The sequence below is a fragment of the Larimichthys crocea genome, chromosome III (assembly GCF_000972845.2).
Source record: "Larimichthys crocea isolate SSNF chromosome III, L_crocea_2.0, whole genome shotgun sequence".
Taxonomy (NCBI): domain Eukaryota; kingdom Metazoa; phylum Chordata; class Actinopteri; family Sciaenidae; genus Larimichthys; species Larimichthys crocea.
In genome coordinates this window covers 13,508,921-13,535,996 of record NC_040013.1, presented here as the reverse complement: position 1 = coordinate 13,535,996, position 27,076 = coordinate 13,508,921, and the positions used below count along the sequence as shown (strand labels likewise).

At 39.0% G+C, this 27,076-nt stretch overlaps 2 protein-coding genes across 2 annotated transcripts in view; both read right to left on the bottom strand.

The window, feature by feature from the left end:
* slc35f3b (solute carrier family 35 member F3b) overlaps window positions 1-9,952 on the bottom strand; it is a 44,466-nt gene extending 34,514 nt beyond the window's left edge. Inside the window, exons 1-2 of the mRNA XM_010756742.3 lie at window positions 9,729-9,952; window positions 8,624-8,838 (exon numbers count right to left, since the gene is read on the bottom strand). Coding sequence (XP_010755044.2) covers window positions 8,624-8,838; window positions 9,729-9,826 — 313 coding nt within the window. The 5' untranslated portion in view covers window positions 9,827-9,952. The remainder of the gene's footprint in view (window positions 1-8,623; window positions 8,839-9,728) is intronic.
* Window positions 9,953-17,847: 7,895 nt separating this feature from the next.
* Window positions 17,848-26,161, bottom strand: kcnk1b (potassium channel, subfamily K, member 1b). The gene is made up of 3 exons (XM_010756584.3): window positions 25,537-26,161; window positions 23,390-23,785; window positions 17,848-20,844 (listed from the first exon to the last, which is right to left on the bottom strand). The coding sequence occupies exons 1-3, from the start codon at window positions 25,889-25,891 to the stop codon at window positions 20,588-20,590; spliced, it is 1,008 nt and encodes a 335-aa protein (XP_010754886.1). The 5' UTR covers window positions 25,892-26,161; the 3' UTR covers window positions 17,848-20,587.
* Window positions 26,162-27,076: the final 915 nt, after the last annotated feature.

Genomic DNA, 27,076 nt, shown 5'->3' with positions numbered 1-27,076 from the left:
GAGGCCATTAAATATGTCTGAACCATCACATGTACAGCTTATATCCAATAAAATTGTGTATTCTATATATGCATGGAAGAGAAATCATCTTTGCATTCTTGCAATTTGCTGCATATTGCTTAGCTTTATCATAAAGACTGAATAAGGATTTGCCTTTTTCACACTGATGCAATTGCCTTATCTGACTACTGTAGTAATCCATATTATGGAAAGAACTGCTCAACTAAGCAAAACAGAAATTATCAAACACTATGATGAAATTGACTCTCATAAGGACCACCCAAGGAAAGAGAGAACAAGAGTTGCATCTGCTGTAGAGGAAAAGTTCAATAGAGTTACTAGCCTCAAAATCCGACTGTTCACAGCAGGTCAGATAAGAGTCCACATAAAAGAGTCCACATGGAAATCTTTACTTTGGTCTGATGAGTCCAGATTTGAGATTTTTGCTTCTGCCTGTCATATCTTTGTGGGTTGCAGAGAAGGTGAACAGATGGTATCTGCATGTGTTGTTCCCACTGTGAAGCATGGAAGAGGAGGTAGGATGGTGTGTGGGTGCTTTGCTAGTGACACTGTTGGCAATTTATTCAAAATTTAAGGCACACTTAAGCAGTATGACTACCATAGTATTCTGCAGTGACCATGCCATCCCATCTGGTTTTCACTACAACAATGACCTAAAAAACCTCTCCAGACTATGTAAAGGCCAAGCAAGGAGAGTGATGGAGTGCTGCATCAGGTGCATCCACATATATGGGACCTCCTTTTTCCAGTTTACTACCTCATGAAGCTGACTGAGAGTGAGTGTGTCTTCAAAGCAAAAGGTGGCTACTTTGAAGAATCTAAAATATAGAGTGTAAAAAGGTATACATAATTGATCATAATTTGTTTCTCAGCATAAATGATCCAGGACAGAGTATCAGGTTTCAAACAGACATCATTTAACACTTGAAGGATTAGTTACCATCTCTTCACTGTTAACCTCTGGACAACATGAGTCACTGCTGCTGATGAGAAGTCAGTGACTCTGGAGAAATGAACAACACAGTTTACAATATGATGATTTGTTGGTGGAAATCTGATTCATTTTAGTTATTAGTAAATAATATTTTACCTTTTTGCTAGCGCCTGTGTGAATACTACTGTAAATCGAATTGGCTGCAGGCTGTCCATTAATTCCTGGTAAAGGACACCTACTAAGTAGTTCCAGTTCACTAAATAACTCCCTGCTGCTGCTACGGCTGCTGACAGCAGTGAGTCACACACCCTGTAATTTGTCTGTGGAAATCCTAATATTGATTGTTGTTAAACATACTGTCAGATTCTATTTACTGTTTGTCAACTGTATACAGTGTTATCGACTTTCAATCTTGCATAATGTTAACTTTCTGTCTCATATCTAGTTGAGCCAAAGGATTCTCTGAGCTGAATGAACTAGAAGTACCTCCTGTTGCAAAGTTGTATCTAAAGGTTGTCTTAGTGAATGTTTCTATTGTAAAAGAACCAAAAATAGAGTTATGGCTTATGAAAAAACTTTGGATTTTTATTTGAAAATGCATGAAAATATATATTAATGGTCCTATTTTTTTCTTTGGCAAGTGATCATGGTGTAAGTGGGATAGCGTCCTTTGAGGTGTACGTTATTAGGAATTAATGGCTGCCAAAGAAGCCAGAATCAAACCATAAAACTGAAAGAAGCCAAAACGCTCCGCAGAGCTGGGGGTGACATTTGTCTTTGGGTTTGTCAGTGTTTTGTGTTTCTTTGACACACGAGTAGTAATGTGACTGATAATTTATGTAAAAATATTGATTGGCACAGCTTTACCAGGTCACTAATGTTATAGAGTGGTTATAAATCAGTTACAACCGTACTCTGACTACAAATTACGCAGTTAAAACAACACTCAACTTGTGTGTTTTTCACAGTCCAACGTTTTTCTTTTTGCTGCTGCTGCTGCTGCACTTCCCTAATTAGAACAACTCTTAATCAGCTGACAAGGAAGCAGTGTGACTAACAGCTGTGAGTTAGTGTTAGAAATCTCAGGCTTGTGGGGCGGTTCAGTTAGCTCAGTTGGTAGAGCAGCCGCCACATGTGCGAAGGCTCAGCCCTTGCTGCGGAAGCCCAGGCCTTGATAAACCGAGAAGGTCAGCTGTGTGCTCGGCCCCAGGGCTGCGTATTACTCTGTGATATGAAAGGCAAAGTCAATACAGGAGCTTAATGTGGTGTTGAAAGGATATGCAAAAGATGGGGAACGTAAGAAAGGTTATGTTTAATATGATTGAAAAATTCAAATGGAGAGGGCTAAGATTTGCTCTAATAAATAGGCAAAGAGACAAAGGGCGGGGACAAATGACGGCATTTCCCAACTTGTTATAACTCGGAGAGCTGATACAACACTGTTTTTCCAAGCCAATGCTAAACCTACAGGACTGAGATATAGATAGGGATGACTTTTGTTTCTTTTTTTACTCTTCCCCACTTTTACTCTTGACACTTGGCACAGATGCAAGTGTCAAGAATGCAGTATTATCTCTTTTTGGAACATTTTCTTGTGTTATAATAATGATATCTGCACTCACTGTACTAACTGCCATAAGATGAACAAGTGGACTTAAAATTATGTTCAAAGCCTCACACTTGAACGCTTGTGTTTGTGCACATCAGTGCCACAACCTGCCATAAATACTCATCCTCTCCTATCAAGATGCCCATATAAGACTCCTAATTTACATACCCCATTTACACTTTGCTCTCCGTGTTTCTGAGCACTGCTCCTCTGTGACCAACAAAGACAATGATGTGCTGGGTATAGCCACAGCAGACCCTGGATTAATTACGCAAAGGTAGGAGTCATCGCTTCATAATTTCTAATTAACAGCAGATACAAGGAGCATAAAGGGACGAAAGCAGGACAAGATTTGGCTTTAAACTGGCAGGATTTCCATTACAAGGAAGAGTGAGCACTGGGAGCGACACACTACAGCTCTAATTCAGTTAACACCATTGTCTTCAGGATTAATTCTGAGAAACACACAAATTATTATTTCCATCAAGCAAAGTGTCCTTGTGCAAGAAATACTAAAGCGATCTTTTAAGAAATATCCAGCTCTGAACTAAGACTGAATCTTTTCCAATACTCTTTCAAGCCCATCTCATTTCTGCGATTCTCTCTCCACCACTTTGGATGACACTGAGAGCAAAGATGAGCAGCTGACAGAGACAAGATTGGAGGTTTTCTTCTTCAAAGTCTTATAGCTGATTCGCTGCTCCTCCAGTCCACTGGGCACAAGCGAGACTTCAAGAGCAGGTGTGTGATGATCTATGCATCCTTCTCAATTATAAATGTGATGTTACGCAACAGAAGCTGCATCTACTGTGCTGGAGATGATAGAAAAAAAAAAGACTAAAATAAATTTGTTCAGAGAAGCCTTGCTTGCACAACTTGACAAAACATGAAACTTGAATTGTTCAGCTCTTTTTTAAACACAGAGGGGAACTTATATAAAGACTTGTAAAAGCGAGAAAGTCCAGTGGTTTGGGTGCCAATAGATACATCATTTTATAAATTTTGTAACAGAGTGTTTCTGACAGAGCAACACTTACACCTTATAAAGCTTTAACAATGCTCCGCAAAATATAAATGATTCTATTTCATCTTTAAACATACTGAAGCAAAATAAATATGTTCCTGTTGAATTCACACACCCTGTAACCCTAATCCTAACCCTAACCCTCCCTGGATCTTTATTTACTTTTTTAGACCCAAAAGATACAATTAGAAATGTCTCTTGCACTGAATTGTGTGCTTCTTTCTTATATTGCTGATTTCCCAGTCCCTTTGGTCGACAGAGACTAAGAGCTGAAGAAGGATGATTTGCTGTTCAGTACTCCATACTGCAGAGACAGTGCCTCAGTTCCTCTGGTGATGGGAAAGACTCCACAGTCACTGATACATAAATACCCACAAGGGGAAAAAGACTGTATGTATGAATAGTCCCCTTCAGACAACATGGAGCACCATATGGATTTTGTATATAAAGAAAAACACATAAATATGTCTCCTGCTGTCTTATAACCCATTTACATCAAATATTAAATAGATCATGATGATCAGATCCGCTGGGTATATTTTTTTAGAATGTTGGATGTTGTGCATATCACTAAAACATGTAGCACTGTTTTAAAAATGTATGCATAAAGAAAGAGGAACATCAAGATGAAACTCAGGGGTACTGAATTGTTTTCCTAAAGGCTGTTGTCATCTCCATTTCTTTCATCTCTATTTGCCCCACCTATTTGCGGATGATTGCTTGCGGGCGCATGTGCAAATCTGAGTGTAACTGTGAGTGTTTACATACGTAGATGATCTCGCCACTTGAACTGATCAGCCAGCTTGTGCTTGGTCTGTGCGTGCAGTCGCATGGCTTGAATAAGGACTACAGATGTGGAGGAAGTGGATCAAGGTTGGAGAGATTTTATTTCCAGTCTAATACACGCAATAGTACCACATCACACAGACAATAAAAGGATAAACCACATTTTTTCTACCCACTGAATAAATTAACATACCATAACCATACAGGGTAATAGTTCACTGACACTATTATAGATCATCGGCCTGGGAATTGTTTTGAGGACACTAAATCTCCCTGATCTACTTCTATTTGAGCTTGTGATTGACTATATTTCCCAGGATGCCTTTGCCAACACTCAGATAATATGCCCATGCTTGTCACACGGAAGAGTGTTTTCCTTGAATCTCCTGGAGGTTCAAGGAAAACACTCTTCTTTGACTTTAAGGAGTTTGTAGTCTGTGTGCAGGCTAGGTTTATCCATATAAAGACCAGTGCAGACAAGAGTGTATATCCACATAACTATTTCTGTCTTTCTCCTCAGCTCCAGCTGAGTTGAAAGTAGTCATTCTTGTCAGTCACAGTCGCCTTGCCCGCCCCTTCCAGCTGTCCTGTTACCGCCAGCAGTGAATGTGTATATAGGGTCTTTACAACCCACTCCACTGTTACATATCACCATATCCAAACCCTGGGCTCAAAATAGAATCCAACCTCATTTCATGCCTTGTGAAGCTCTAAATTTGCACTAGAGGGGTTAGTACATTTATGATAGACAGTGAGAGTAAATTAGAAAAAGAACAAAGTCTGTTTATATGACAAGTGTTAAACTTCTTAGTGAAACCTAAAGGGACAATTTCACAGGTAAAGGACAGGCCTAAGAGTGCTACTTCCTACCAGGAGGCAAAGCAAACTTTTCAGCCTTCAGCTCTCCTTTTAGTGTTGTATTATCTTCAAAAGGACCTGCTATTATCTTCATATAAAACATAAAAAGAAACACAAACATTAACCAGTAAGGTAACTGAGGGAAAATAAACTAAAATGACAAGATCAAGTAAATGCCCCAAAACGTTACATTTCAGAAGATTTTAAGTGGAAGCATTTTAGCTAAAAGGGTTTTTATGTCCTCTGTGTCCTGAGGACTCCTCAGGCAAAGTGGTGACAGTCAATTTAAAAAAGTGGTTTTTACTTTCCATTATTCCTGCAAGTGGGAATAGTTCCCTTGTACCATTAAGACTTAACTTACAGCAGTGATATCAACTTTGGGCAAATTTCTAATAGGTCTGTGAAAAAGACATCTATTCATGTTCACTTATGTGGCTCTGCTGCTTTATGTCAAAGCTGATCACTGAATAGCTTAGGGTCTTTGGTCTAACCTGCCAATCAACTTTATCTTTGATTGAATATAGAAAGTACCATGCATCCATGCAGAAAGAAGAGAAATAGCAGAATGCTAAATGTTTTTTTAATGATATACAGACCTCAATATAGTCTCTCCAGTAAACCTTTCTCCAGTAGCCAGTGACCTTTTGTTTGATACAGACATCAATCCCTTCATCTACAGCCATTTTCAAAGTGGAGTACCATAAGAGTGTTCTTTTTTTTGTTGACATTTTGGCTGTATTTTTTGTGTTTATCAATCTATTGCAGCGGATAAAGAGAGAGGAGAGGTATAGCTGAGCACATATTGTACATAGCTGGGTCCAAACTATATACTAAATACCATTGCAAACTAAACACAGCCTGACTGCAGAGCTGTGGCATCCTGGGATAAAAAGGACAAACATGCAGTGTACTCTTCTATCTGCTACATCAAAAGCAAAACTTGCTTTCTCTGCTTTGAAATTGCATTCACACCACTCAAGTTTTCTCACAAATTTTATATTGTGCCTGGCTCTGGTTACACATGCAGACAGCTATGCTCAGGGGGATATTACAGCATCCTGCATGTTTGTGATGTCTGCAGTCTCATATTCAGGATATTTTGATGACCACAGAAAAGCTGAGTCACACAGCCACCTTTCATCCTCAGCCTGAGTCATGGCTTACTATCTACTCCAGCTTTACTCGCCCTCTCACTCTGTTTACTCCTCCAGTTTGTTCCAGTTTGGAAAGGTTGTTGGTAAATTAAACAAACAGGCATCTCTTTGCACTCTACTGAGAAGTACCCAACCTCCCACCTCTCCTGAAAATTGGCTGCCTTCAGAATCAGCCCTCCACTCTCCAGCCATTAGCCATTGGTTTCTAGTTGCCAATAGGTCCTGAGTAGTCAGGTCGTGACTGCTGGGGGAAGCTGTGCGCTGAATCTGCTCAACGCATGGCATGCAATTGTGTGCAATGTGTGACAAGAACGACCTCTGTCCCCATGAAGCACAGCTGCATCTAATGTAGGTGGTCCAGAAAGAAGTGAGAGCCTTGTGGAACGCGTCATATTTTAATTAAACTATAGGTTTAATTTGTTACTGTAGAAACAGAAGTAAGCAAAATATAATTTACTGAAAGGCAAACTGTAATATTAATTACCGGTAATTTAAGTGACATTTCCCGTGATGCACACAGAATAATGACTGATGCAACATTGCAAGTCATCATGAAATGTTTTATTTGCAATATGACTGCAGTCCACATAGCCCTATTTTAGGAGACAGACTACGATATATGATTCAACTGGTGTTTTTTTGTTTATTTTCTCAACATGGACATTGTGTTTTAGAATTAAACTCAACATTTATCTCATTCAACGTGAAATATTTATGGGCTTTTGGGAAAACTGTGTCATAACTCCCAATCAGTTTATTGAAAAACACAACCGCTCTAATTAAAAAACACTCACATAACAGCTATTATAATTAGGCAGTTACATGGAAAATGAACTGTTATAGATAATGAGTTGCTTGAATCAGTTTGACGTGCAGCTCTTAAATGAAGTGCATTATTTACCTGCACATAAAAAGATGATTTCAGACTGGGGTGTAAGCAAATTAAACATACTAACTCCATGTATGCATTTATACATCTATAAATATTAGCAATATTTGTTGTTCCATTTGGTATTTTTGCAATAGTTATGACCAACAAGTAACCAGATGCCCCTTGTAGATGTTCAGTGTATAAAAAATGAACTATAATAGTGTAAATATAGATAACTATAGTAGCTTCTACAGTCAGAAGGCCCCCACAGATAACAACATAAAGTACTGTGTATTTTTCAGCAGCTCTCTTCTTGTGACAAAAATATCTACACTATATTTCAGTCAGGCATTGTGGTCAACCCACTATTCAAATAGCTATAATAGAATATTCCTCCTTACTTCACCATCCCTTCTCTTGTCACAGCACCAGTAGTAACACGAAAAGAAGCAAAGACAAATTCAGTTCTGAACAGCGGCTGTCTTGTGAAGTCTGCAGTAGTTTCATATTACGTATAGGCCTATGAATTTTGAAGTAGCCTTGCAGCTGTTTAATATTGCAGTCTCATATGAAATTTACAAAAGTTGCCACCAGCTACCAGCTATAAAGACCATCGGCCAGCATATTCCTGCTGAATGTATCCGCACCAGAGCAGCTATAAACAAACAAGTGAACAAAAGACTGACAGTTATTAAGACCGGTTTGTCATGACACCAACACAACAAGAGAGACCTCATAAACAAAACAGCACTGTAATCCATCATCCAGCCAGGATCAACAGCAGTTACAGCTCGGGCTTTTAAAACTGTGCAAATGTACTGGAGTTATAGAGAGAAAGAAAATAAAAGCGGGAAATGAAAGCTGCGCTGACAACTCTTTTTCTTCAAAGAACCAACTGCTCCGAGCATTGTCTGACTCAAGGCTCAACAAGCAAAAATTAGCTCCACTGCCTGCTGCAACCAACAGCAACACTGATGCTTCAACTACTAATTCTCAGTGTGATGGTGAATGCACATTTAGATTCAGTGAAAATAATGATGCAGATGAGTGAACACCATTAGACAAGCTCTCTTCATGTTTGGGGAACACCAACCCTTGCACTTTAGCTTTAAGCCCCATGCATCTGCATTATTTTATTTTTTTAAGTATATTTTGATGCTGATACTTTTATACTTATGCAGGACTAACTTTACTTGTAGGAGTTTTTCTACAGTCTGCGCTGGCTACTTCCTCCACCACTGCCCACAGGTTTAAGATTAATACACACTATACATGCAGTTATTTAACTTTCCTGTCCTCCAGCTCCAACTCCATCCACCCACATAAAGCATCTAACTATGTCCATCAAGCTGCAGCTCCAACTCACTATTATAGCTCGCACTCCAGGGCTGATATCCATAGTAGCCGGTGATTCTCAATATTCGCTCCTCTATGGATGCGCTGTTGATGTCCTCAACTGAGCGGGAGGACTTGAGGTCCTCTTTGATGGCCTCGTCCACCACCAGGTACTTGAGCTGTCTGAGCTGAGGGCTGATGTCCGAAAGCCTTCTGGGGCTCACGTCGGGCGACTTGCGCATCCCGCTGGGAAGAAAGAACAAAGGTTGGCGGTGTTAGAAGACAAAGTGAGACCGCTTTGCAAAGAATAAGGGGGAGCTTGTAAACCTTATATGAATCGATAAGACAAGAGTCTTTTTTTATGGCAAAGCAGGAAAGTCAGGGCTCTATGTTCCTCAGGGCCCCTGCAGCGCCTCTCTTGTACAGTACATAAATCATCATCCTTCACTGGCCCTAGATCCGCACAACAACAGTGTAAAAGACACTAAACGAAAGTGACTGGTCCTGCAAATCTTGTATACTATGCACCGTGCAACTTCTATTATAGGCTTATAGGAATTTGAAACTAATGAATCGATCATGTGTGATTTGCAGAGACGGAGGAGGAACACTTGTGACAGCTTCATGTACAGGCAGTGGAGCACAAAACTGCGCACAGCTTACCACAGAGTAGCCTATCAAATATGATTTTATCATGCAGAGGAGACAAATACTTTCCCAGCTGGTGAGACAAGATGAAAAAATACACACTTTAATTCTGCAGCAATAAAGCTTTGTAGTATATTACACCTGACAAAGCTGTTATGAAACCATCAACATGTGAAAATAAAATGTGATTTACTGACCCACTCGGTGCGTAAAATCTCTCCAGGCGCTGCCATCCTAATCATAGCCCGTATAATGTCTGTGGAATTGCAATCTGACTCACAGCAATTATTATCAGCCAATAACCCCTCAGTTAAATTGAAAACACTGAGAATAACGCTTGGAATAACATAGAACAAAGAAAATAACATTTCTGCTCACAAAGTCAATTCACTTTATCAAAGCACCTGTTAAATCAAGTGCGCAACAGGTGTGGGCCTGACTTCTGCCGTTCGATTTGCCGTAGATTTGTAAAAGTTTAAATGTCTTACATCGGCATCAAAGTAGTTGGAGGTCCAAGGTAGCACATACAGTCCCGGTGGGGCCGTCCGACCCGGTCCCACACAGTGCCCTCTCCATCACCGTACATCCTCAAGGCCACTGAGCAGGGCAGCTACTGCAAATCTAAATCCTCATCAAAGCTGACGGGAAGATAAGTGCCATCGTCCTGCTCCTTCTCACACCCACAAACATATGCTACTCCAGCACACACTGTTTCAACGTTGAAAGGGTGCGCTCTGCTCTGGATGTTGCTGGGTCCTGGAGGCACTGCAACAGCGCTACCTACCGGATTACACTGGAATTATTATGATTTGTAAATCTGAAATACAGAGGATGAATTATACCAGCTGCTCTCCTTAACCTGGGGTGCTTGAACCCACGAGAACAGTCATGTATCCAAGGGCTCCAGCAATGATATGCTGGTTAAGCTCGTATAAAAATAAAGCACTTTGCAATAGACATTCTCTCTTCTTTGGTAAAATACATGATACAAGTGGATTTGTTGCCCTCCTAGGGGTCCACTGAATCTCACACTGCACACACTGACTTAGGTCTCTTCCTTAAGCTGTAGCTGAACTGGTGTGAAACTCAAAAAAGTAACCTGTAAAGCACATACCACTCAGCACACAGTACAAATCAGCAGTCATACCTTACAAATGAGCACTTTCTAATCCTTTTCTCTCAAACTGTCACATTCGAACAGGAGCAGAAAGTCTCCCTGGCTCAAGTAAAAAAAAAAAACATAACCGTAATCTAAAGTGTGATTTAAGTATTGATCGTATCAAGCAAAATCACAGGATGACAATGTGAGGCAGGTTGTCTTGATAAAACTGTTTATGCATCTGTCATAATACCTAATACTAAGACTGAAAAGTTGTCTTCTTGGTAATTCTATTGTTGTTGTAACTTTTTGCTTATGGTATTTGTGCTGTGTGGGTGTGAAATAATGTATTTCCCCCACTGTATCATGCATCTCGCTGCATAACTCCAGGCTGTTGTAGATGTTTTTCAGCATAGGTGTGAGAAATAAAAATAACCTTTTCCAGCAGCTATCACTATAGATTTTTTCAACAATTCGCAGGCCACTGGGGTTCATTATTCATAAGATGATGGAAGGGCCTGTATTTCAAATGTCCGGCTGAACAGAGGTAGAAATAAAACAGTAGAAATTGTTGTTTCTATTCAACACCACAGAATCAGACAATTACAGGGATTGATTAGATCCAATCACAGCCCCGCTTCCTGTAATGGAGTAATTATGTTCACTGACTTATATCTACATGGAAATTAAAATCAAGTAACTATCTTTGTCTCTTGATGTGTGAAATGTGCCGCTATAACAGTACGAGTAGTAGGTTTTACATGCTCCCTGATGTTTGTTTGTTTTTTAAAGTGTATCCTGACTTTAACAAAGTATTAAAATGATTGTGAAGTTAGAGGTAACTTACGTTTCATGCTGAGTTTGTATACATTTTGGCAAAGTTTACATAAAATGTTGTCTTCTGCCCCTATAGATAAACTTAAGCAGTACATGCAGTACCAACAATGAGGATGAGTGAAGTTCTACCTTGTATGAACGGGGTAATGTCGCCCATAGGTCCCAGGTCTGTGGTCCACCCGCTGCATTGCGTCGGCATTCTCTGAGCTCCTGCAGAGAGCAGCACAAGTACACCTACTGTTTTTTGAAGTCAGGTTTTGCCTCGATCAATGACCAGCCACAGCTCACACAGTAGAGGGGGGGACCTGTGCTTACTCGGGCAAAAAAGTGGAGTCTAGTCATCAATAAGAGGGTCAACACTCCCCATCGACAGTCTTGGGGAGGAGAGGATCAAGTTCATCTTGCATAATGCATCTCTCAACTTCACAGCTCAGCCAAAGACAAATCAATTTGCACTGTTCGACCTTCTTGCTTTGCCAAAACTAACATAATGTGAACACCTTCCCTGTGAGACACAGCCAGACCATAAACATCAAAACAGATTAAAGGTGTGCTGATATATTCATTCATTGCCATCTTCCACTTCAGCAGTCCTCTAGTAGCGAATTAATTGGTGCCCCAATCTACAGGGCGCTGCACTCCTTTCTAAATATGGATCAGGGATGGGGAGATATGGGCCAAAGCCCAAGGCCAAGAAACATAAAATGAACACAGTGGTAGAGATCCAAATTTTGTTTCACACACCAGACACAAGAAACTAATGAAGATAATGACTCATTGGCCAGTTATTAAAGTCAATTCATTTCCATAAAACCAGTTCTGATGGAGCCTTTTTACAAAACAGGCATTTTGACTTGAAGTAACATGAAAAGCGCAGGTTTAACTAATGTAATTAACAATGACTCATCCTCACTGAATGTCTAAGTCATTCCAATTAGCCAGCATGCACCATACAGTACACAGGTCCTGGAAGTGACTCGCCTAAATAAAATGCAATCATTATTAACGTAATTAGTTACACCTGGGTTTTATTAAAACTATTTTTAATATTGTGTTGACCTTACTGGCATAGGTAACACCTAAATATTGTACTGTAGAACCTTTGTTAATGTTACACCTATGCTAGTCAAAGTCAAAGTGTCTCCTAATATTACTTATATATTACCATTACTGTACTAACTCTACAATTTAGTTAAAAGAACGTGCTAATCTTCTGTATACCAGTTTTACAAGAATTTCACTGTATGTGTATGTTTGGATATTAATTGTGATCTTTTTTATTCTCATAAGTTAGAAGATATTTAAAATAAAATATATTTTTTGTTTTATTATATGGAGGAATTGCATTTTTTTCTTTCATTTTCTTTGAGAAGAATTATGTAGATGCTAAAGGGCATGGAAATGCTCTTTGAAACTGCACAGAGGTTATTGAATTTAATAGGCCTTTTTCACAGCAGACATTTTCACTTGTCACAGTAGGAAAAGTCTTACGCATTAACAAAGGTCCTGTCCTAATCAAGTGTCCCAATAAGCCTTGACTGTGTGACAATTAGCCAGCATAAAGCACCTACTAGCACCCTGAAACCAGCCATTGTTTGTTTTAAAATGTATACCGGTGCGTTAAAATTTCTTTTGTTAAAAAGCTTGTTACACATTTCTCAAGGGAGCATTATTTGCAAAATTTCTACAGTTTTTTTCCTGAATGTATAAGATGGCCAATATACCTCTAGAAACAGAGAAAATTTAAAGTGAGAGGGTGCCAGGTTACTTGTGGTCAAAGTGACATTGTGTGTAGTGAAAGAGAGAGAGAGATTTCACTATCCCTCGTTATAACCTGCCCTCTAGCTCTTCTCTGTAGCCTAAAAGCTTGTGCACTTCACTGCTTAGTCAGAAACAAACGCCAGCATGTTACAACCCATGATCTAAATTCTCAGTCATTTCCATTCCATCCTCCTGTGTTCAGTTTCATGCAATTTAAAAAAAAGCATGATGTAAATCCTCTCGCTTCTCACCATCAATATTTAATGCACCTCTCAGCCTGGAAACAGTGTGACAGACCACTGCTGATTGGCCAATGCAAGTGAAACTCTGAGCCAGTAAAAAAGGTCATATTCATTACTGGGTATTTAAGTACTTAGAGGTTTTGTAAACATTTAATTTCTCATTACCCAGCGTTTAATTACTATTTTGCATTTTGCATAAAACAATTCATTGTTATAATCCAGAAAGACACAGAGCTATTCCTCTGTTCATGAACAAGACATTATCTGTTTAAATGTTATTTCAGCCAGGAGGAAACATAACCTTTATGGAATCGGCACCCTGTAGTCCCAAAGGCCTCTGTGATTTCTTTAGGGTATATTTGTTATTCTGCTGCCATTATTGGTAAGGTTGACACACAGCTGGAGAGTGGCCAGAATCTCTGTGGATGAGAGGGCCTGCTGTTGCTATTATGTGTCAACATCGTGAACCAGTTAGCTGCAGAGATTGGCATCTTCTGTCTTCTTCTCTGGCCTGCCCTCATTTCCATTCTTAGATGATCCCCTTTTAGTGTTGCTGACAAATGAAAACAGGACATAAAATATATGATTAAAGTACTGGAAGTGTCCATGAATAGCTCCTTCTCTGTTGTGCTGCCATTAATAAAAAAAGACGCCTCTGATATACCAGCAAAATGGCACTTCAGAGGTGCTTTTAAGCTGAAGTTTTCAGGTCTCTTCAGTTCTATAAAATGTTTTCCCACAAGCACATAGATAAGAAATTTTGCTCCGCTCACAGCCACCAAAAAATCTTATCAGTCCCTCCCACCACATTTGACCATTAGGCATCCATAGTCATATTGTTATTTGAAATAGAATATGTTTTTATCCATTATTATTATCCAGCTCTTTATTTCTTCCCCACATACATATTTACACGCCATATTAAAGCATTAATCCTTTATTAGACTGAAAATGCACTCTTATTCTTTACATGTAAATCCTCCTGCTTTTCAGACAATGTGCACAAACATTGCCAGAAATATCTGTTTTGCATTTTAGATGCCCATTTTGCCCAAAGGGATTTGGATTAGTCACCCTATGCTGGCAAGGGAAAAATGTCCGAGTCCTGGAGGTTGCCTGACATTTCACTTGAGCCAGGTAATTGCTTCTTTTTAATATTTATAACCAATTATTTTTGTTTTGTTGCCGGTGTGAGGACAAGATCTTGAAAATCACAATTGTTTCAGCCATTTGTTATTATAAAGACAATGATAGAATTAGATAACTGACATTAAAAATTGAAACCTGCAGTGTTGTTATTTCATGTGCTTCTGATTTGATACAAACTGTGGGTCAAAGGCACATCTATTTCCCATTTGCCAATAAATCAGTGGTAGTTTTCTCACTATCTTCACTTGCTTGCTCTCCTGGTTATGTTACAAGATGCAGTTTTCATAGTGAATAAATGTGCATGTGCCTTTCTGTGTGAGACATGCGAACTGTGTGTCTTGATGTTCTCATAACATTATACACACTGCAGAGACAGAGGTTTCACTGCAGAACAGTTGCGAGTGAGAGAATGCCCATGGCTGCAACATCCATCCACCCCTCCTTCTTTTCTCTCCTCCCTTCTTCTGGTCCTGTCAGTTTGTCTCACCCCTTATACATACAAGACAGGGGTAACTAGGGCAGTGTGTATGTCCTGCTAAGTGCTTACTATGTGCATGCATACAGTATATACAGTGTATGTGTTTTTTTTAAGGCAAGAATATAAGACCGCTTTGCACAACCAAAACCTTAAATGCACACTTTACTGTCTTCACAAAAAGAAAGCATTGTGTTTGCAGTAGCAAATGAGCACTGTTAGAGAGTTAGCAGTGGGGGGAATGTTTGTGCTTGAGGCCTCCTGCATTCCCATAGTCCCAGTGTGTGTGTGTGTTGGGATATAAATAGAGCTACACCACCAGAAAGCGGTGCTATAGGGTAGATGCTAGTTGTCGTCTCAGTACAGCCCAACCCACCCCCTGTCCTGGATGACCCCTGAGTCCCTGGACCACTGGTGGATGAGAAGCCAAAGTTGCAACAATTGACTTGTTATAAAATCTGACTGATGAAATGTCAAGCATTGCACAAATTCTCGATTCTGCAGTGTGTGTTACTCTTGGGATTTGCTGGAATGAGTGTCTTGCATTATTTGTACACTAATGCAGCATCTAGATTCCTTAAAGAAAATCTTTAGATTTGGTATAATCACACATTTCTCACTTGCAGCACTGTTGCAGGATTAAAAACAGGATTAAAAATAAGGCTTTTTTTTTTTTATCTTCACAGCTCTGGCTCATGTATTCTCCTGTGTGCATATGCATGAAGCAAAAAGATCAAATAGCAATATTAATGACAGGAAGCAGTGAGTACATTTCAGTCCGGTGTGTAAAAATGGGCCTTCAGGGTATAGTCCTGTTCTGCCCTGATACACTGCTGACTGACAGCCAGGCTGTATCTACTGACAACTGTACTGCATGTCCATGTATGCGTGTGGGCAGAAATTAAAATGAAATAAAGTAGAGAAAGCATGGGACGTTGCAGGATGTCCCAAAGAGTAGGTGTGCTTTAGCTGACCATGCGCCAAGTTTTAAGAGTCAGCAAATACAACTGAATTCAGCTGTAAGCACACGTCTTGCTTGTGCATGCAGAACATTTCATTTCTCTTATTTTTATCTGTACATGTGAACAGGCATTTAACGCTCTCACAAATCCCAAAAGTCACAAACTCATTAATTTACACCTAGCAGGCTGCAGATTTGCCATAAGGGAGCACTTTCAGACTCTGGTTCTACACATGCCAATTTACACATGCAAATGTAAAAATGTCAAAGTGACCTCCTACAGGGAAATAAAGTGATAACTGTTATAATTTTATACTGCCACCTGCAGGCAATGGATGGTATAGCAGCATATTTTTAGAGCTACTGCACAATGGGATTTCTTTTAAATAAATGTTACAATTTGGACAGAGGCTGGGAATCACTGCTATGAATAAATCATAAGACTGTGAATGGCTGATAAGTGTGTAAGTGTGATGACTACAGTTAATGTACTTTATTTTGTTATTTTTCTCATTAGTTCTTGGTTCTTTCCAAACAACAACTTGTTATGCATTGACTGTAAATATGATTGTGATTGTCTAATGGCTGCCTAAGGCTAATGATGAACTTTGCTTTGTTTTGTACAGAGGCCAGGCTGTGATAAGTGATTTATTTATTTTTTCTTTATTTGTGAAAATAAGCTGTTTTATGGTGACCACTGACTACTGTAGCATGTCAGCGTTTCTAATGTTACTGCTTAAATATACTTGAAGCAGGGCTGAACTGATTTAACTGAAGTCAAATGAGGCCAGGGAGTAAATTGCTTGTGGCTCTCAATTGTTGTGTTGTTGTCTGCTCTGAGTCTGCTCTGTAATCTTTTTGTGTAAGTGTAAGTTCCATAAATGTACAGCATATGACATAAATCCAATAGATTACATATTTTAAAGCAGAAATTCTGATCTGGTTACAGTGATTTGTCATTATGTAAATGAACAGACACAATTGCTATTCAGTGCTCATTGTGAATATGGAGGATTTGTACTGTATGAAACTGGCTGACACCCTCAGCAGTTATTTTCAATTACTGTGCGCCCACAGGTAATTGTGTTCACACAACGTGCATCCAGTAAATATGTTGCCTGGAGCTGCCTTCCCCTCATCTTTATTCAGGCAATTAAACTTGACAACATGGATGTCGGCTCAGAGGCTCTGTAGTGAGAGGTGAGTCCATGTCAGAGGTAATTACTCTTCTGTCCAATAAGAAATACAGCTGTTGAATAAAACAAACGTGTTGCATTTTTTTCAGCAAGATAAACATAATGAATTAAATCCACTCTCTACAGAGAGAGACACATGCAGCATGCAGCCATAAAATGCAACATATTCTAATCTGTAGCACTGGAATGAATTCTGAGGTTAAAAGGAAACACATTTTATAGAGATTTTATAGAGATTTATTTGTGCTGTATATTGTAGTGAAAGCAAAGTCAGTGATATATACTGCACATTTTAGATCTAGGTCTATGCAGGTTCTCATCATGAATCAGCGTCTTTCAAGAGCCAACAATGTCCTCTCTTTTATGAAGTACCACATATAATGAGTCTGATGTGCAAATCATTGCTTCTTATGCTCAAATAAGAAAGCATTTCCTGTTAATCACTGGCTAAGATATCCGTGGCACTCTTGTTGACCTCCAACTTCAATTACTGCTCTTCTGTGCTGGAGACAAAGACGTGCTAAACACAGTCCACATCCCCCGTTTCATATTCAAAGATGAAACCAATGACTAAAATAGTGTATTCAAGTAGCAACAATTTGAGTCTTTCTTTAAAAATGCTACCCGAGACCCGGCAGATAATCACATTCATTTCCATTTGTTTTTTTCCAATTGCTCAAGCGGTTTTGTGTGTTCAAAAGCCTGACAATTGTCCAAAACTCTCAACCTTTTTTGAAGTAGACTTTTATGGTAAATACACTTTACATAACACATGTACTGCTGCAGGGAGAGAGCTGAAACTGCTGTCAGTACACAAAACCCACAACCTACTACTGGATCAGCCAGTTACAATACTCTTTGATAAAATAATTAACAAAAGAGTCAGATTAAGTAATAATAAACCAACACTTTATTTAAGACACACTGATATTTTACAGTTCATGGGAGAACTTTTGATGTTGAAATGACTTTTACATAAAACCTTGGTGCTCCATGGCAATCCTGTATTACAATATCAATATCGTAAGACTAAAATACTCCACAGTGTATATGAATCTACAGTATGTACCACAACAACTGAATTGATATGTACAGAAACCAATGATTTCAAATATTCCAGACATGTTCAGCATAAATAAATATTGTCAGTGTGCTTCAGTTCGTAATCCTTGATACAATGTTTACTCCCTGAACAGAACTAGAACTACTTTGCTTGACAGCTCACATCTTCAAGACAAACTGTATGTGCATGACAAACACTGCCGAAAACAGTAACGCTGAAGCCATGACGTCAATCCATTTACTGTATTTATGAAACAGTGAAACAGCTTACAGTAAAAGAGAAATCCCTTTTTCTCAGCAGACAATATGAACAGTATCAATGCTTCACAGTTTACATGAAGGCCTAGACTGGTGAACAAAAACACATGAAATACAATCCCACTGATCTATAAAATAAAATATTAAAGATCAGCGAGCAAACTCAGATGATGACACTGTCAAAGCTAATGTTACAAGCAGTCATGACACACACCACAGCTTACCTGTACACACTTTTTTTTTCAAACAGACTTCTCTTCAGTCACTCCTAAACTAACAGAGCCAGCAGAGCAGCAAGCAATAATGCTGCACTCTAGTCAGGCCTTGAATCTCCCTGTAGCAAACAGCATAAAAAAACTTTACATTCAAGACTTCATAAAAGGCTGCAACTGTGTCTTGATGTGGGTGATGCGACAGAGAAAGCTGAGGTCAGAACTTCGGCTCAATACACAGACTGAGACGCTGTTAGAATTTAAAACAAATGGAGGTCTTCCTATTAAATGTGCTAAGAAGTTTATATGACTTATAATCTGCATTAAATCAGTATGATTTTGTGCCAAACACAGGACAGATAATGGCATGGAATTATTAAATCTGCCATAACATTTTCCGCCAAATACAATTACTTTTAAAAATATGCAGCGGAGTGCAACGTCATACAAACTTGTGTATTGTGTATATAAGTGTATATGCACTGGTTTAAATTCCAAATATGGAAAGTTATCCTTAGTTGATGAACAGATTAAAAATTGATGATAATCGGAACTGGGATGTTTTAATTGCACTCCTGCTGCTTTTAAAGTTTTCCTTATTGTACCGTTTCAAGTACAGAATTCATTTAAATAATTACTCAAAAAATTGTGTAAACCTTCCTCATGTCATATTCAAAAATATACATTTTGAAAATGTAATTATGTAAATACAGTAAAGTAGTTACTCCTCAAGTACCAAGCCTTTGCAGATCATCCACAATTAAAGTAAAGCATTATTTTTCCATTAAAAATATCTCCCATTTTTATGGAGGAAATCGTTGGAACCATGACCCTTATCTTTCTGTACTGCTGCCTGGCTCCAGGACATGTGCAAACTTAATTGACAGTAAAATGCTACGGGCCGGCTATGGTTCCCTTTTTAAGCTAGACTAACTGCACTTCCCTTTTTACTCAGTCCAGCACACATGAATCCATTCAGATAAATCAATAGGTTATAGTGCATATCATTACACATGGACACGTTTGAAATACCACTGCAACAGGTTGAGAAAATACACACATCTGCAAACAAATATTTTCCCTCACAATGAAATGTGACAATGTGGAGTGCAGCCACGGTTAACACCTTTTATAAAGATGAGCCAAAAATAACTATGTTTTTACACGCAGGTCCTTTTGGAAACTTTCATAGTCAGATATGTCGCACTTTCAGGTTATCTTCCTCTGAGGTCAGCCTACTCATTGTTCATGAGATGTCTATTCTTTCACATGCTTTGTTCAGGATCGACTGAAACCTGCCTTTCAGTCGACCATGTGACGTTATGCAACGGAAAAACAGGCCCCCTGAAACTTTCAGTACCTTTTCAAAAACATCAATAGCAGCCAGTCCAATTGAAAAGAATCCAATAAAGCATTTCAGACCTTACCAAGCAACAAACTTTGATCAGTTTTCAACAAGCAAAGCCAGAGAACATGTCATGGAACGGTTCCTCTTGGTTGCTTATTACTTAGTTGTTTTAGCTGCACTTTGGCTCATCTTTAATACGTGTGTTAATTCTAGATGGCATTATACTGTACATCTTAAAACATTTACCTGATTATGTACATTCCACGTACCTGTCAAGCATCTCTATTTATAAGTTACATACATATTAATGTACTACTTTGTGACAGACTACAGAGAATTGTCTTACATTTCTGCTAGATTTAAGAGACCAATTACTTTCTAAAATGTTCCTAAGTATGCAATAAATAATCCAGCTCATAAAGGAGTTTAGCGCTTGTGAGTCATAAATACAGCAGAAGGCTTTTGTTTTACCACTGAGTTTGTCTTCAGGATCGCTGTTAAAATATTAATGTTCTCCCTTTATTAATGCGCATAAATTTAATCTCTGCTGCATAGCACTATGTCATCAGTATTGTGGTTTTGTAACGGAGATTGATCTGAATAGTCTCAACTAGTTTTACTAATAATTTTGCAGGGTTGAGCTTTGCCTATAGCCGAGATGTATGATGTACTCATTCTATCTACTTATTGTCTTGCCTGCGTTATCCCCCTACTTTCATATTTTCATCCTTCAGTAGATGTTTAGTTTTACTGGATCATGGGATCGTCGTTGGGAGAGACCAGAGTTGAGACACTAACAAACGGATGGGTTTTGTCCTCATTGTGGGCTGTGGCTCTTTTGGACATAGTAGTGAAGGACAGGTGGTCGTGCTCCAAAATGGCGAGGCGGTCCTGCGGCTTCTCCTTCTTCAGGTAGAACATCTTTCTCAGCTGCTTCAGTTGCTGCAGCTCGCAGAAGGTCTCCAGCACCACCAGCATGACTATCAGACCCAGGATCAGGTAGACTGATGACACAAACACAACAGGCAGGAGTATTTTTAGAAGGACTTAATACAATTTATACTATTTCATCTTTTGAATTACTGTAGAATTTTACATTATGATTTTTCACTATGGCAGCTGCTGATTACATTTTTAAATCTACACACAGCAGGACTAAAAAAATAACAAGCAACTTTTTTTCTTCACTATTGTCCCGCCACTTGTTGTTTATATGAACTGACACAAGAGGGCAGTAGAGTACATGCTTTGTCAAACAGTGAACTAGGAAGAAAACCACAGAAACAATTTCAGATAATGATGGAAACCCCCTCCATAAATGTTCATTGATCAGTGCCAGCAGTAAAAACGTTCACGGCTGGCTTTCTCTTCCACTTTTTTTCCTCCATCTTTGGCTACATCCAACATAAAAAAACCCCGTAAAAACCCCTAGAAGCCAACGGTGCATCTAGACAGGTGTTTGGACTATATAAATCACAAACCAACGACTGGATTTGTACTTTTACTCTATATACTAAAAACAGTAGGGGTATTACAGCACTACTGAATTAGGAAAATATATTTGAAATCACATTTTCCAAGAAAAATACTGAAGTATTGTCTAGCATTTCCAGGAAGTGACATGTTTTCCTGTACATTTGTATTTAAGCAACATTCTTTTTGATGCACTCAGTTGATAAAGCAGTACATGCACAGACAGTGCGATACTCTAAATGCAATAATTACTTAGGATTACTTATGTGTGGTGAACTCTGGTGTACTGCTCCAAATGTTACATATATAGTACTGATGTCACTTCCGATACATACGTGTAATTTTTTGTACAAATGCGTCTGTTATTCGTGCAAACAAACACTCAGTGACAGCCCTGCTTCCTCCTACAGACTAACACATCGTGTCCACTGAATGACGTCTCTTTAGCTGGTGTACCACACACTCACGCCCACACACAGGTGACAGCTCAGTGGAATAACGTTTGGTATTCATGCATGGCCAGAGCATCAATTTGACTTCTTTTTAACAATTCTGGTCGATATTAGCCCGGGCAATGCTGCTGACAACAAGCTGCACAATCACCTAGAAAGTGCTTTGCTGCTCTCCATTTGGCTGTGAGTCATTTTTTATCTTGCATCAGACTGTTGTCTTACATTAATAGGACTTCAAAACATTTAGGGAAAAAGCACAAAGGATGTCAAAAAATGTGGCTTTGTCAGCAGCTTAAAAATATCCAGTGTGTAACAGCTAATCAAAATAGCTATTGCAATTGCTTCCTTTTTAATGTTTACAAGTTTGCAGTGAAAAATGTTTCAGTCAGGATGTTGTTAATAGCATCATTGATCATGTTTTGGTGCAACTCTTGTAATAGTGGCCTTTTTAAAAAAATCAGTAGCGTTGATTCCAACTGTGTCTGCCACAGCAATACAACTTTAAATCACTTCTCCTTTGGCCTCTGTGTGCTTCACAAATTAAAGTGCAATAACTGATTTGTGATTTTAATGCGAGTCAAGCTGAAACAAAGACACTGCTGTTGTATATATTACATGCTAGATTTATGTCTACACCTATACAACTGTAAACCTGAGTTAAGTTAAGTCTTATCCATCAATCTATGACAATATAACATTGTATATCTGAAACCTACATGTGCATTTGGAGCTTTGAATAATGTACACAAGTTTACACTTGACCGGTCAGAAAATAGAAACAGCTGATTTGCGCCACACCTCATAAGGACAAAGTTACACAAAAGCTGCCATGTGTGACATTCCCACACCAATAAATCATTAATTCTGAGACATAGGGACTATTAAAGAAAGTGTTTGTTTAACCACACTACATATTACGTTGTGTGGTGCAGTGTAATATACATATGATATATTATAGAAGATTATTACTACTTTATAGCTCAAATAATAAAGAGGGTGGTGTCCTTCCAGTAAAAACAAAGAAAACAGTTGTATCCTCTTTGTAACAGGAAGTTGGAATTGTATAATTAGAGTTTATGGGAAATTACACTGCTGTGTGCCAAAGCTGCACTGATTAGTCAATCAATCAACTAGCTATCGACTATTACATTGATCGACAACTATTTTGAAAATCGATTAATCGTTTTGAGCCCTTTAAAAAAGAAAAAAAAAAGAAAAAAAAAATGTCCAAATGTTTTTTTTATTTTATCTTCTAAAATGAGGATGCATTCTGCTTTCTTTGAACCTCTATGACAGTAGAAAGTTAATATGTTTGGGTTGTGGACTTTTGAGGATGTCGTCTTGGGCTTTGGGAAACAGTTATCAACATTTTTCACAATTTTCTGATAATTTAGGGACCAAATAACTAATCAATCATCAAGAAGCTGATCAGAATATAAAGTAAGAGTGAAAATAATAATTAGCTGCAGCCCTACTGTGTTATGATATATGCTTGCTACAGTGCTTCACATAGTACAAAAACAAATAATAAGGATGAAAAAGGACAGCCAAATTAATTTGAGACCTTACAGCTACCACCACCTTGCCAAGGAAATAGCTTTAAGCACGAATAATAAGCACTCACCAGTGATGCCCACTTTGTAGAGCTCCCTGAACCTCTGATTCACGGCCTCTCCAGGTACGTAATCTCCCAAGCCGATGGTGCTGAGGGAAATGAAGCAGAAGTAGAAGGACTCCAGGAAGTTCCAGTTCTCCTCCAGTGCTGAGAAGATGGCAGCAGGGATGAGGAAGAAGCAAGAGACGGCCAACAAGGCGAGCAGAGTTGCATGAACGATGGCCACCAATGGCTTGGACAGGCCCCAGTGTGTGTGGATGTACATGATTGGCCTCCGTGTGCTGAACACCATGATCCTTTGCACCACAGCCGTGAGGAAGAGGAGAGTGAAGGGGATGCCGATCACAGAGTAGATGATGCAAAAGGCCTTACCGCCATCAGAGAGCGGTGCTGTGTGACCATATCCTGCAGGACAAACAGGACAGGAAATGTTTCAGTTACAGCAAATTATATAACCCTACAAACACACCCAATGACACAGCAATAACTAATGGAAACAAAAAGTACTTTGTAAGGAGAAGAGAATATTTTTTCTAGCAATATTAAATTGTGACTTATTATTTCTGCACCAATTACTTTGATATAGCAAAAAAAAATAAATAATTTGATTTTTTAATATTGGAAACCTTCCTCAGTGTGGTACACTGTGTAAATGTGTCTCAAAACGGTTTCATATAAAGTTTCATAAAGTTTTAGGGGTTTTACACTGTTGGAGATATCCATAATACTGTTATTGCAGCTCTTTTGCGACACATTTATGACTTATTTAAACTTCTACAGAGAGGGATTGGCTAAGTATATATGCTCTGTTAAAACAAAACTCTGTGTAAACTTTCACCAAGAAGTAAAACAACAGGGACGGACAGAATCATCAATTAAAAAGAACACTCAGTAAACAGATGAACAGACAATAAATAAAAGGTGCACGCTTAGTTAAAGCAGACACAGGTGAAGCAGGTAGAGGATGAGTGCTGTGAAAAATCTTTGAGTTGTGTTGATGTGAAGGAGGTACTGCTGTTAAACCTAGCACTTTCTTGTCAAGTGGACCTAACAAGAGTGCTAAAAATACTATGAGTGTGCAATTGAGCACATAAGAGTAGGTTTGGACCGGATATGTTAAAATTCTCAAGCAATTCACTCAACTATATATAACCAACTATTACTGTTAAGAATAAGTATGGCTCAATGTCAGTTTCAGATCGAAAAAAGTGTCGACTCTCTATCTGAGCTAGACGTCTGTCAATTCTTTGTTTAGCCAGCAACAGAATTGTGTTGAGACTTAAACAAGAAGAGTTTTTTTTCACAGACAGGCAGCCACTGACGTAGAAAGGTATCTGCACAATCGCATACGTATGTTGAAACCTCACAGATAACTTGTGCCATGTGGCCAGGACTAAAGTTCTCCATGTATCTTTACTGACAAGCATCTGCAAGATATGCCGTTTGTGCAATGCTAGATAACAGAAACTATGCATGCACTGTCATACAAAAGTGTCCAAATGCATGAAAAGAACTATTGGATTATTTATTTAAGTGCTTTGCACTTAAATGGTTATTTTAAAAAATATGTGAGTCATTTAGAAAATATGTGAACAGGGTTAGGGGAAAGAGGACAATGATGTTGACAGCGCCCTATGACTAAGACTGAAGTTTGTGTACTCCTTTTCCTGAAACACCAGCTTTTGTCTGGAACTCTAAAAATTTACTGTAAACTTTGCCACAGGGTAGGGAGTGTTCACTGTGTCAACATAAATGCATGAGAGAATAACAACACTAGCTTCATAATCTAAATAACCAGACATAAGGTGATGGGTAAATGCATCTAAACTAACATTTTTAGAGCTACTTGAAATATTGGAGTAGCCTAATGGGCATAATATGTCAAGCGTTGAAGGAAGGACGGCACCCTTATGTTTTTAGTTTCCACCACCGGCCTAGTTACATTCAGTAGGCCATACATAGGTTGGTGTAACCTAGTAGTAGTGGCTCGGGCATCCTGGAAGTCAAACTATTTTTTTTTTTTTTTTCAAGTAAAAAAAAAAAGGCCAAACAGGCCGACTTAAGACTAATGCTGGTTGAAAAAAATATAAGCTATATAGGTTTTATAATTTATATGTAGCTGCGCACCTGGTGGCCGCAGCATCCCCTTCCCTTACCTGTGGTGGACAGCACGGTGCTGGCAAAAAACAGCGCAGATGTGAAGTCCCAGTTCCAGTTAGCCGAGGCGTTATTGAGGATGGAAACCCCATAATTGCTGGCCTCCAGGGCTTTCTTTAGAAACAGCTCCAGACGCTCCTCGGACAGACACTCATTTTCCTGCAGGAACTGTTTCTTAATGGTCCTCAGGTCCTGACGCAGGCGGTCTTCATAAGGCAGCTCGACCGACGAAAACACAACAGCGCCGAATATAAGATAAAGGATGTACCCCAACACCAGAGAGGCAAAATACCACGTCGATTTGTGACTCTGTATCAAGCGCACACACGAATTACTGGCTAGAGACTGAAGCATTTTTTTAAGAGGTATCACCTCGGTGTTAGGTTACGGGTTTAAATAAATAAAATAACAAACGGACGTGTTGTACTGTCGAGATATGTGCTACAGAGAAGAGGATGTTGTTAAAGACAAGGCTCGTGTGGGAAACTCTCCTTCCCCCTTCGTGAAACCTGCTGTGGCTGTTGAGGCTTTCAAGTGCAGTCGGAAATGTTAATGTTGTACGATGAGAAGGACAATAGAGAAGTTGAAACCTTACGTGTTATAGGCTGTCTGCGAGGTTGCAATACATAAATAAAAAGTTAAATAGGTCAGACAAAACGACTGAAAATCCACAGAAGATCGCGTGATGCTGTTATATGCTCTTTTTATATTTTCCACTCATCGATGCTACAAAAAGCTCACCGTAGACTGGTTTCTAAAAGAAATAATACAATTACTCCGCTTCTTATATTCTGCCTTCTTCTTCTTCTTCTTCTTCTTCTTTTTGATATTACTGCAAGAAACACCAAGATATGTCTATCCAAGATGAATCTATAGTTTTCGTATTTCCGAGCTTTAAGTAATCCGTGAAGGCAGCAGGTGATGTGGCGGCGACAAAGGCCGCGTGACGTCAGAGTGTCTCTCCTCCCAGGTAGTCCGTTTTTTGTTTCTGACGTCTTTCGGTTTCAGTTCAAGGCTATCGAAAACATCAGACAGACTATCGTCACTGTCTTTGTCACTGGTATTTAAGAAAAGAGGAACGATGAAACGCCCTGATACGGAGTGTCTGAAGCATGTTGGGTTCAGAGAAATTTGGGGCGTGGAAGGACAGGTGGCCTCAGGAGGAACTGGCCTATCAGACTACAAATGAAAGAGGCCTTATAATAAACGTTTAAAACAATTAGTCTAATGAAACAGGCCTACTCCTTCGGGGATTGTTATGCAGGATCAAATTTGTAGTATCTGACTGCAGCTTTGGAGAATTTTATCACTGTTTCCTCGTGGCGAAGCTGCTTGAAAAAGAATATGTGTGTTGATGTAATTGTTGTCTTTAATTATTATACAATTATAACTTAAAGGCTGAACTCCAGCACTCTCTACGAGAGGGATTAATTATGCTATTTCTCATTTTGCTCTCACAAGAATATACAGTTTTATCAGCCGAGTGTCTCTGATGATATTCATAACATCACTGCATCTTGCAAAAAGAACATCTCTCAT